Source organism: Trachymyrmex septentrionalis, unplaced genomic scaffold (assembly GCF_001594115.1).
Source record: "Trachymyrmex septentrionalis isolate Tsep2-gDNA-1 unplaced genomic scaffold, Tsep1.0 scaffold100, whole genome shotgun sequence".
In the NCBI taxonomy this organism is placed as follows: domain Eukaryota; kingdom Metazoa; phylum Arthropoda; class Insecta; order Hymenoptera; family Formicidae; genus Trachymyrmex; species Trachymyrmex septentrionalis.
This window is the reverse complement of record NW_017304125.1, coordinates 289,421-299,733: the sequence shown is the minus strand read 5'-3', so window position 1 is coordinate 299,733 and position 10,313 is coordinate 289,421. Positions and strand designations below refer to the sequence as shown.

The 10,313-nt window shown below is 42.4% G+C and overlaps 1 protein-coding gene across 2 annotated transcripts in view; it reads right to left on the bottom strand.

Moving 5' to 3' along the window:
• Positions 1 to 6: 6 nt before the first annotated feature.
• The window catches only part of LOC108754012 (circadian locomoter output cycles protein kaput-like), a 126,910-nt gene continuing 116,603 nt past the window's right edge, over positions 7 to 10,313 (bottom strand). For both annotated transcript variants that reach the window (XM_018496055.1, XM_018496135.1), the window contains one exon: positions 7 to 363. In XM_018496055.1, the coding sequence (XP_018351557.1) occupies positions 34 to 363 (330 nt within the window). In that variant the 3' untranslated portion in view covers positions 7 to 33. The remainder of the gene's footprint in view (positions 364 to 10,313) is intronic.

The window sequence follows — 10,313 nt, the reverse complement described above, 5'->3', positions numbered from 1 at the left end:
AGACCCTAATGGAGGAGTCTCCGCCATTGTTTGTCAGTTCCCAGTGCTACTGGGTCGCCGACCCGGCGTTTGCTGTTGTTGTTGTTGCTGTTGCTGCTGCTGCTGCTGCTGCTGCTGCTGTTGCTGCTGCTGCTGCTGCTGCTGTTGCGTTACCGCTGCAGCGGCGGCTGCTGCACTTAACGCCGGTAGCGGCGTTTGGTGACAGTGGGCACAGTGCAAGCATACCGTGCAGGCACCGAGTTTCCGAGCCAACATCACGCGCAGCTTCAAGGCTGGACCGAGCTTCATACCCATCGTGCCTGTCAGATGGCTTTCCGAGAGTAGCGGTAGTGCCGCGCCGTCTATACGGTGCTCTCGGAAATTCTGCAAGCAGAAATGTAGCAGCGTGTTATTAGCGGTATACCTTGAGACGAGCGCAAGAATTTTCATCGGTCTTCAAAATGATTCTAAGAGCGCGGAGTTGAGAACTGGGAAAAAAAATTTGTTTCCTAATACACACACACACACACACACTGATGATTTGTGTTGCAAATATCGATGCAGTCTTATTGTATAATGATATGCTAAAGTTTAACTATGTAAACGTTAATTTTTTTTCATCGTCAATGATCGCACTTGAATCTACATTCATAAATGTGCAAAAAGTTAGCGGTGATGCTAGATATTATTGGAATTCGCGGCATCTAAAACTTTGGTTACGCGAATGTATAGAAGAGTAGCGTTCGTTACTACCGCTTAACGCTACTCTTTTGTATATTCCGGTCCCCAATGCATACCTTCGCGTGCGGAACGGGACACGTACGCATGTACCGCCGGCGTCGCGCGCCGACCTCCGACCGGCTCGAATCGCGGCCGAAGATCGTCCTCGCGCGGCAGCTGCGACCTCCTCGCTGTCGCGTGGAATCCCGTGAATTTCGCCTCGCGCGAGAGACACGATCGACGAAAAGGCAAGCCGGCTATTTCCGTCGACGAATGTGCAAAAAGTCGGGATTGTTTCGCCTTTCGTTGAGAGGAAATCTCGGAAAAGAGGAAGAAAAGGAGCGGGGTGGAAGACGCGAAGCGCCCGAAGGCGGACGTAAAGCGGCAAAGGGCGAAGAAAGGAAAAAGAAGATGGAAAAAAAGGGGGCACAGGAGCGCGGATGCGCGTTTCATTCACCGCGCTGGGGGCCCCGCGCCTCGCGTAATTGCGGCTGCAACGACCGCGGGATGCAACGCGCGCGTGTACGTAAGCGCGATCGCGGACGTCCCTTGCGCGCACCACACGTTCGTGGAATACGGTAATTGCTCGGCCCGCTTATGAATGAAATATTCAGCGGGCCGTAATGCGAGCCGCACACGCAACGGCAGACCGGTCTCCTTCCTCGCGCATGCCGGGCTCCCTCGCCGAAGGAGGGGATCGGGATCGACGTGGAGATCGAGGCCGTGCATTCATGCCGCTGGGCATTCAGGTCTCTCTCTCTCTCTCTCTCTCTCTCTTCACTCGCAGAGATAGCGTCTAATTGGTCGGCTTTCGGAGGGCAAGTGCGAGGTTTATTTGTCACCAAACAAAGTGCTTGTCGATCTCTGTACTTTACGTACCTATTATACATTCGCAACACTCCGATGATCGATTTCGATGATATTAAATGTATTGTAACGAACGAAAAATTCATTTCCAAGTCCTTCAAGTTAAGCCAAAACAATGTTAAATTATGTTAAATTGAATTGAAGTAACAACTTTAGGTAAATTAAGTTTACAGTATCGGCTCGTGCAGTGCAGACCTCCAAAGATGATTCGAAGAACAGTCCGTGTCTTTTGAACGTTCTAAGGAGGTTTCCGAAAGAATATCTTTCGGATGAAAATACAGGGAATCTCGTGCATAATAATTGTAGTAATTTGATGTGTAAGTAATTGTTTGTTTCATTTTATGAGTCAAACGATTTTTGCTCATCATCGTCCAACTGGTAATGACACGCGCTGTGAACTCGGAATCCAACAGGTGTTGCATTCATGCCGCTGGGCTGAATGTAGGTGCTCACTGACCGTTTCGCCAAGCGACTTCTAATCTACGATTTATCTACGTGCGCATCGCGCGAAGAAATATCAAGAGAATTCATCGCGCAACAGGGAATCTATACTGCTAGGCGCTAGTCCAGGGATCTCGATGTAACAATGAGGTTCGCATAATCGCCGACAGTAAAACGCGCAGTCATTGATTACGGTAAATAGGCCCCACACTGTTTCGGATTCTCGATGCATTCGCGGTTCTAACGGTACGGAGTCAGGCACGCGCGAGAAAAGCCGCCTCTTCACGGCCGCCTCGCGCAAAACGCTAATTAGTTAAGTCATTCGCACGGGCAAGAACTGTTCGCACCGTGAAACTGAACTCTGGACGATCACTTCGTTCGGTGCGGAAAAATCTCAGATTCCCAACTAAACGTATTATTTAAACCCAAAACCAGTCGTTAAGAGAAAGAGTAATTTCACATCCCCGTTCGTTCGTCACGCTACGCGCGTAGTTCAGTCCGTTCAGTTCGATTCGCGTAACAATTGCACTCGAAAGTTATTGTACAATTTACATGGAAATGTATTGAAATTTCTCTAAATTCGTAATCAAGTTGTATATTACAAAAATACAGTTTCTCTGTTAGACAGTCGTATTTGACAGCTTATTGATTTCCTAAAGAGAGAACGGAGTTGAGCGGAGATGACTTATGGACTCTCTCTCTCTCTCTCTCTCTCTCTCTCTCTCTCTCTCTCTCTCTCTCTCGATTCATTCAGCACGGATTGCACATACGTTAAAAAAACGCATTCACCCACAGCTATACGATAAAGGAAGACGCTTCATTGTTTTCGCGAGGCGAGCAGGCAGTTTCGAAATCTCATGAAACGACCGACGCGGTGCGGCGTGGCGCGGCATGGCATGGCATGGCATGGCATGGCATGGCATGGCATGGCGCAGCGCAGCTGCAGTTGCAGCGAATATATCATCCTCGCGTTGCACCGCGGGCGACCGGGCGCGCACCAAAGGCTGGGTAACGAAGACAACCTATATTTTCTCCACCCAGTTCCAAACTCTTAAGGGCAAACGCGATCTCCCGGCTGGTCCTGCATCAATTATACCTTCCACAAACACGATGTTAGGCCCCCTTGCGAACTCGTCGTGCGTCGACGTGGCGCAAGAGGAGCTCGCGAGGATGCTCGGGAGCATGTGTTATTAAATTATTCGCGCGTCACTGTGAACGCGAGGGGGGAGGGGAGTGGAGAGGGTTGTGCCCTCTACTTAAATTATGCGCGTGGACTTATCAGATATGCCCGCGGGCCAAGAGGCGCGCTAAGCGGAATTTAAATTGGCGAACATAGAAACATTCGTGTAACGATATAAATGCGCGTTGCGATTTGCGATATTTATTGTGCGTCTTGTGGTGCTCTTTGCTGAAAATGCGACTTATAAATACAGCTCTGCTGTATCCATTGTATATATAATAAAGTCTATTTGTTTAAATATTGTACATGCAGATGTCGCATTTAGAGTATTGCCGTACTGCTTACGTACGCCGTAATCGGACATGATTTACTTTCTTAATTGCTTCGGTCTTTAGTTTTGCATGTGAATTTGAATAACATTGAACAACATAACATTGAACAACAGTACTGCGAGAAGCTTAGAAAAGCGTGCTGTTGACGACAAACAACATAAATTCGACGCTAGTGAATGTCAGTTCATCTCGAGATAAAGAGACTCCGAGAATATCCGCGAGGTTGCATCCGACCGTGACCTGGGAAAAGACGGAGAATTCTCAAAAAATAACGGCTCCTTTCTTGCCGAGCTCGAATCCCAGACCCGAGGAATCTCTCGTAACCTTAAGAGATCACTCAGTCGGAACCACGTCACGTTAAACTACTATACGCAGTGAGCCCAAAGAATTCGTTCTTGGACGCTCGGGTGGCTGGCCGTCCAACTTTTTGCACCTGAAGCACGCAGGTGCGGAAGGCAATACGAAAATTAGTGCCTCGATGTCAGATCTCTGCAATTAGCCGTAGCCTTGATAATTATAGCAAGTTGTAATGATTATAGTAATTTGAAATTATAACGCTAGTGGTTTTTCAATCAACCGCTAAAAGAGATTACTCATCGTTCGAAGGTGAGTAATGGAATGATAATAAACTGGAGTATATAATATTAAGGTAACATCTGTTACACCTGTTTCGCTTATATCCATTTCTGCAGCTGTTAATTTATCGATTAAATTGACACAGGTCGAAATTGGCGCATTTATAAATCACCTACATTATACAAGTATAAATCATGCATACAAATCAAGCGTCACGACTTTTCGTGCTAATATTTGTCAACGAAATCTGAAATTTCTTTAAAGTCGATATCGCCACGGGGACAATATTTTTTTATAGCGCATAAAATATTTCTTTCTCTTTTTAATTATTCAACGGCATTGAGTCATCGCGCAACATCACTCCAGGACAAGCTCTTAACAGTTCTCTGCCATAAAAGTCGCGTCCGTTTCATAGCTACTTATGACTGTCTCAGTCATTATTACACCTGTCGTGTTACGAAATGGCAGATAGATATAAGCAAGGTTTCAGGACGTAGCTTCAAACGGTTCTGTCGCATGCGCAACTATAAGTATCTGCGGATGACTTTTTTACGTTATGTTTCGTTTCCTTTCCAATCATTATTGCAACTCTTCCATGAACAAATGTATTTTCAAGTTTCGTAACAAGAATTAGTTTAGTAAATCGAGGTTTTTAATTGATATCGTCAGGAAAAGAGGATTTCATCGAGAGATATTACTCGACTCTCACGAAGTGAGAAGCTCAGCTAGTAATTAGAACCAGATTGGTAGCTGCTATTGTATTCCTACTTATCGCCTCCCTTTGTACGACCCTGTGGAAATTACAATACCGTACGGCATTGTGTTTCAACTCTAACCCACCATTCTTTTAACACGTTGAATTATATATTACACGTGTATCTCACCTATCGTTGGCGTGTAACTGCATCGCTGCCGAATGGATGCCGAACGATTGCGGGGCAGTTGCTGTCACACAAGTAAACGAAACGTTAACCAATGAGAGCGCGAGTGCGCGCTGCAACTTTTGTCGGTTGCCACCGAGGAGATCACCGAGCTGCTGCGATCCCAAGATCCCTTATATGGGAGAACGGCGCTCGCGCGAAGGGCAAAGCGCGCCAGCGATCGCGCGCTGAATTCTGCACGAGGACGTCTACCGAGGTTAAGAATTTGCGTCGGCGGGCTCGCGCTAGAAATTCCACACACGTGTTTTCGTTCCACCGTGCGACCTCGCGAGGAATTGTTCCGTGAGAAAGGACGATGCCGCCGGTGTATCAACAAGGTGCGCGCGTAAGAACCACCGATTCGCGTCGCACCGACACGCCGTAATCGATCGACAAGCATGAACATTGTCTCCCGCGATGAACAAGTGGATGAAGTTCATGGATCGACTGGTGTTATGCGCATGCATTACATAATCCATTCACGGCTGCAGTTGAAGATCACACGGCGGAAGTTTAATCGACAAAAACCTGAAATATGAAAGAGCGAGAGGGAGAAGAAAGAGAGAAATCGACGATTTGTAATATTTTTAAATTATAAAGATATAATGTAAGAAACACAGAAATTAAACATACGCGTATCAACGAAATTCAATTAATATGACTTGTAATTGCATAGAGTTATAGAGATATAACGTTATTACATCAGCTTTTTAATTCTATATAATCTCTGTAATGCGTTAACATATAATATTTGACAAAATTGTATATTTTAAACAAAAAGATAAACAGTTTGTGACATGTTATTTTATATGTCAAATAATGAAAAGTAATTATGTTAAATACATTATATTAAAGAAATATGTAAATACGTTAAAAAAATTCATATATTATATATAAAATTAAATATAAAATGTGCTACATTTTACTAGATGATTGTGTCTCTGTCAAATATTTAATATAATATAAACGCTATTTATTATTTAACAATAAAATCCGCTTCAGAATTAAGATCAAACTTTATTTCTGGGATCAAACATGTTGCTTTATTTGTTTTCGATTCAACTTGGAATTCATAATTGTCGGAAATAATTTTTAAACAGTGTTCAAAGTGTTCATTACTTACTCCGGGTTATATTTGTGAGATTTCATGCCATAAGATACGTGAACTTGAAAATTCGATATTTTCACGCGAAGTTGCTCATCGCTTCTTAAGAAAACAAGATTCATAACAGAGAATTACATCAGAAGATTTAAAACATTGTTAAATTTCTCTCTCTTGATTTCTATTCACGCTGTAAATTCATATCACAAGCGATTGAAACAATTATTTCACCATCTATGAACTTGCGAGCATTGCGTTTTTAATTTTATGCAATTTCTTTTTAGTAATTTTCTTACGCAATTTTATTTCGATCTCATCGTAGCACCTTCGGACTAGCGATTTTTGCTTAATTAAAATCTATTTTGTAAGTTTTTTTATTTTTCGTCCTCTCGTTTGTACTGACGATGGTCGACCGACCGTCTACTTATTTACATGTTAATTTTAAATATATATGACTTGCGTTAACGTCTACTACCGCGGCTGTATGCTCGCCATTATTTATATCTTGTAATTGTTGTTTAGCCACCCTCAAACATTTTTAATCTAACTTCATAATATTTTCATAATATTTCAATGATAATTGAAACCGTAACGGAATAGCGTTTACGTATTATAATACAGTGCAAGGAAGATATAATGGAGTCTTCGAAAGTTGTGCGGCCAAGATCCGGAGGAAACTCGTCCGACATTCTGCGCCACTGTGCGGTGACCTGCCACGCCCTGTCGAGGTCGTCGCGCGCGCCTTCTCTCGCCAAGCCGCGCCAGGCCGATCGGCGTGCCGACGGCGACCGGTCAGCCTAACCCCGACGACCGGCGCGTTCACTGGCACCGGCCTAACCAGATCAACATCCCCCCATTGCGCGGCTTCCTCCAGCCATCGCGTCTCACGTCCTCGTTCTTTCTCCGACGGTTCTCTCTTCCTGCCTTCTTCGTCGTCTGCGGACGTCGCGTCCCACGTATCTCTGCGTTACGCTGTTCAATTCGCTTCGATTCCAGGGAGTACCGTTGAGCATGACTCTTCTCCGTTCCTGCTTCACAACCGAAATACGCGATGTTTGTCTCTTTAACGTCAGAATTCGGCATGAACGAATATAATACGTGCATTTGGGAACATCAAGTCTTGGGGAGGCGTTAACGTGCGCAACAGTGCGCATTCTTGCGAAATCACTGAAAGATCACTCGCAGCCGATTGTCCCACTGTTGAATTCGTTGAATAAGTATGCCCTTTTCTTCGCTTTACCGTATCGAGGAACTTGTGCAATAACGCCAACCACACCCACTTTATTGCACGACCTCGTACATCGACGCCTTGCGTTTCTTGCGCGAATTTTCTCCTCACGGCTGTCGCCAGTTTTAATGTGCTCGATGTCTGATCGCGCAAAATGTATCATCCTGACCCAGATTATAATAGATACATGGAAATTCATTGAATTCATGAAACGTATGATTGAAGATGTATGTCGTACGGTGTTCCAATGATAGAGGCAACGTCACTTTCGTGGAGTAATACAGAGGCGCATAGAAACGATAGGAAGAGAAAGAAAAAAGAAAGAAGGCAGGAGAAAAGCGGATCTCAATCGTCCATCTCGATCGGCTTCGCGGGCAACGTCGCCGTGTAATTGAGAGACATTCAGAGTGCATTAGCACTGCCGAGCAAGAGGACCAGGCAAGCGTATTAATTGCTCATCAACGATAATGAAGGGTTTGTAAGACGATATTAGCATAACTAACAGGTTTCCCAGTAATGAAGCCACGTTCACGGCCACGGTGCTCGTCTTTATGTTCCCCCTCTCTCTCTCTCCCCCAAAACCCAACCTCTTACGAATCCCAGGGAATGAACGAGCTGGAACGAAGTGGAAAAGAACGACCCGGAGCCTGCTCGCCCCGATGCGAGCGGTGACGTTTCCGCAATGAAAATCAAGAGGGGATAACGAGGACGATCCAAGGCAGCGCCATCCTACTTGATGCGCCGGCCGCGCGAAAAAGACGATTACAGAAATTCAATGCGAGCACAAGCAATGCGCGCTTAGCAGTCTTCTGGAATGCGCGAGATTTTGCAGTTTTCTGATAATGATTATTCGAAGATAAATCGATCGTTGTCCCGTAACAATATAATTTCCGTCGATTTCTTTTTAATTACTCTTATTTCGATTTCTGTACAATGTGACTGCAAAATAAGAACATACAGTGTACGAAGTAACACAAGTGTAACAAATAAGTCACATAAATCGGTTTTATAATTAATAGAATGCTATTAATCGTAAAAAATTGTATTGATTAAATCTTATTGGCGTATAAATATGCTAAAGATAAGACATGATTTAATGCAGATTGTCAGTCGTAGAGAAAGTATATGATATATCAACGCTCCACGCGATCGTACTATACATATAATATGGTATCACAATCTCGTTATCGAAGCGACCTTTTCGCGTGCACCTTTTTCTGCAACCGTGCGCGATACTTTCTCCGATTGTTTACGCTCGCGATCGAGTCTGTTTCAACAGGAATTTATTCCGTTCGCGTGGGCCGTCTTGCAGATTTCTCAGAACGTGTGAGACTTTAGACTACATCAAAATCCTCATCGTGCCTCAACCAGTATTATGCATAAAAGTATACAACAATGCCGTTCAGCATTGAAAGTAACAAAGATCACCAAAAAAAAGTCTCATGGTTTTCACATATCAGAAATGATATCTAGTTCATTGTGCAATTTTCCACTCTATAGCGGATAGATTCGACTTTCTCGAGTTGCGTGCGAATCGCGAGTTTTCACCGGAAGTAAGAAGGCGAGGTCGTTACGAAAGAAGTCCGAGTACATCTACGAGCACTAGCCAAGAATTTAAATTAGCTTAGAAAGTTCAGGGTCAAGCGGATACGTGCGTGCGTGTGTGCGTACGTGTGCACGTATACGTTCATACAGTACGTTAATAAAAAAAACCGTATAAACGATTAGTCAATAGGGAAACGGTTTTTCTAAAATTTATATATATATACATATGATATATGCCACGATGAATTTTGAAACTAATGCCTTTGAAACTAATATGTTATTTCCGATTTGTTGTCATATATTGTACAGTTTATGAATAAAAGAAATCGGCCAGAAACCTTCCGTTTCTTCTTCATGTTACAACACGTCATTCCTACAAGAAGCGAGATCATATTCGAGAAAAGGATTAGGTTGATGATACATTATCATCGTCAGCAAATTGCCGCCTCCATACGTTGTCCATAATCTGTCTTATTGACTGTACTTCTGATAAATTCCTGACTGCGGCACAAGTTCCTTCACAGATAATTTGTTATTAATGCACCGCCCGCAATAAAGTGACGTCGATAAATCCATTCAATTCGATACGCTTGCAATTAATATCGAAGATATACGAAGAGCTTTCTTGCTTCTGCTTGCTACGATCAAAGTGAGGAAACGAATTCAAGAAATGCGTTGTCGGACGTTGTTAATCTATCGAGACAGATTTTATTCGTGATTTTTTTATATCACTGAACGTACTGATTTTTATGTTATCGAAGAATAAAAAGAAATGGAAAATACAAATTAGATACCGTGTTTGAATATGAGAATTGTATTGTGATTAATTAATTTATAATCAATCGTTTGTAAATTTAAACATTAACAATTTTTGTAAATTAATTGTTTTTTATATAAAAATATGATAATAATTAACTCACTTATTAAATTGATTTTTGTTTTTCAATAGAACTCGGTACTTGTGTGTCTCTTCGCGTGCGGCTTGTCTGTATTTAATTGAAATATTATTTATATTGAAGATAAGAAGTATTAAAAACCTTTGCAACTGGAAAAAAAATTTTTCTATCCATATAATTGTGATGACTATTATCGCAAATCAATTACATCGATTGCGAATAATTCCATATAATAAATAAATAACAAAATGCGTACAGGCTATCGTTATAATTATCATTCGAATTTTGTAGTTGATTTAATTTCAATGTTTCAAATTTATCTTAAATCACTTAGATCGATTGCGAACAATTCCGTATAATAAGGAAATATTAAAAATTTGTACTATCTATCATTACTCTGATTAGTCAAATTATGTTTTTAGTTTAATTTTTAACGTATTTATTGTACCGAAGAAGGTCAAATCTTGACCGAAACGTCTACCTATTGTTATGTTAAAATAATAATATATAACTTATTTACATCCTTA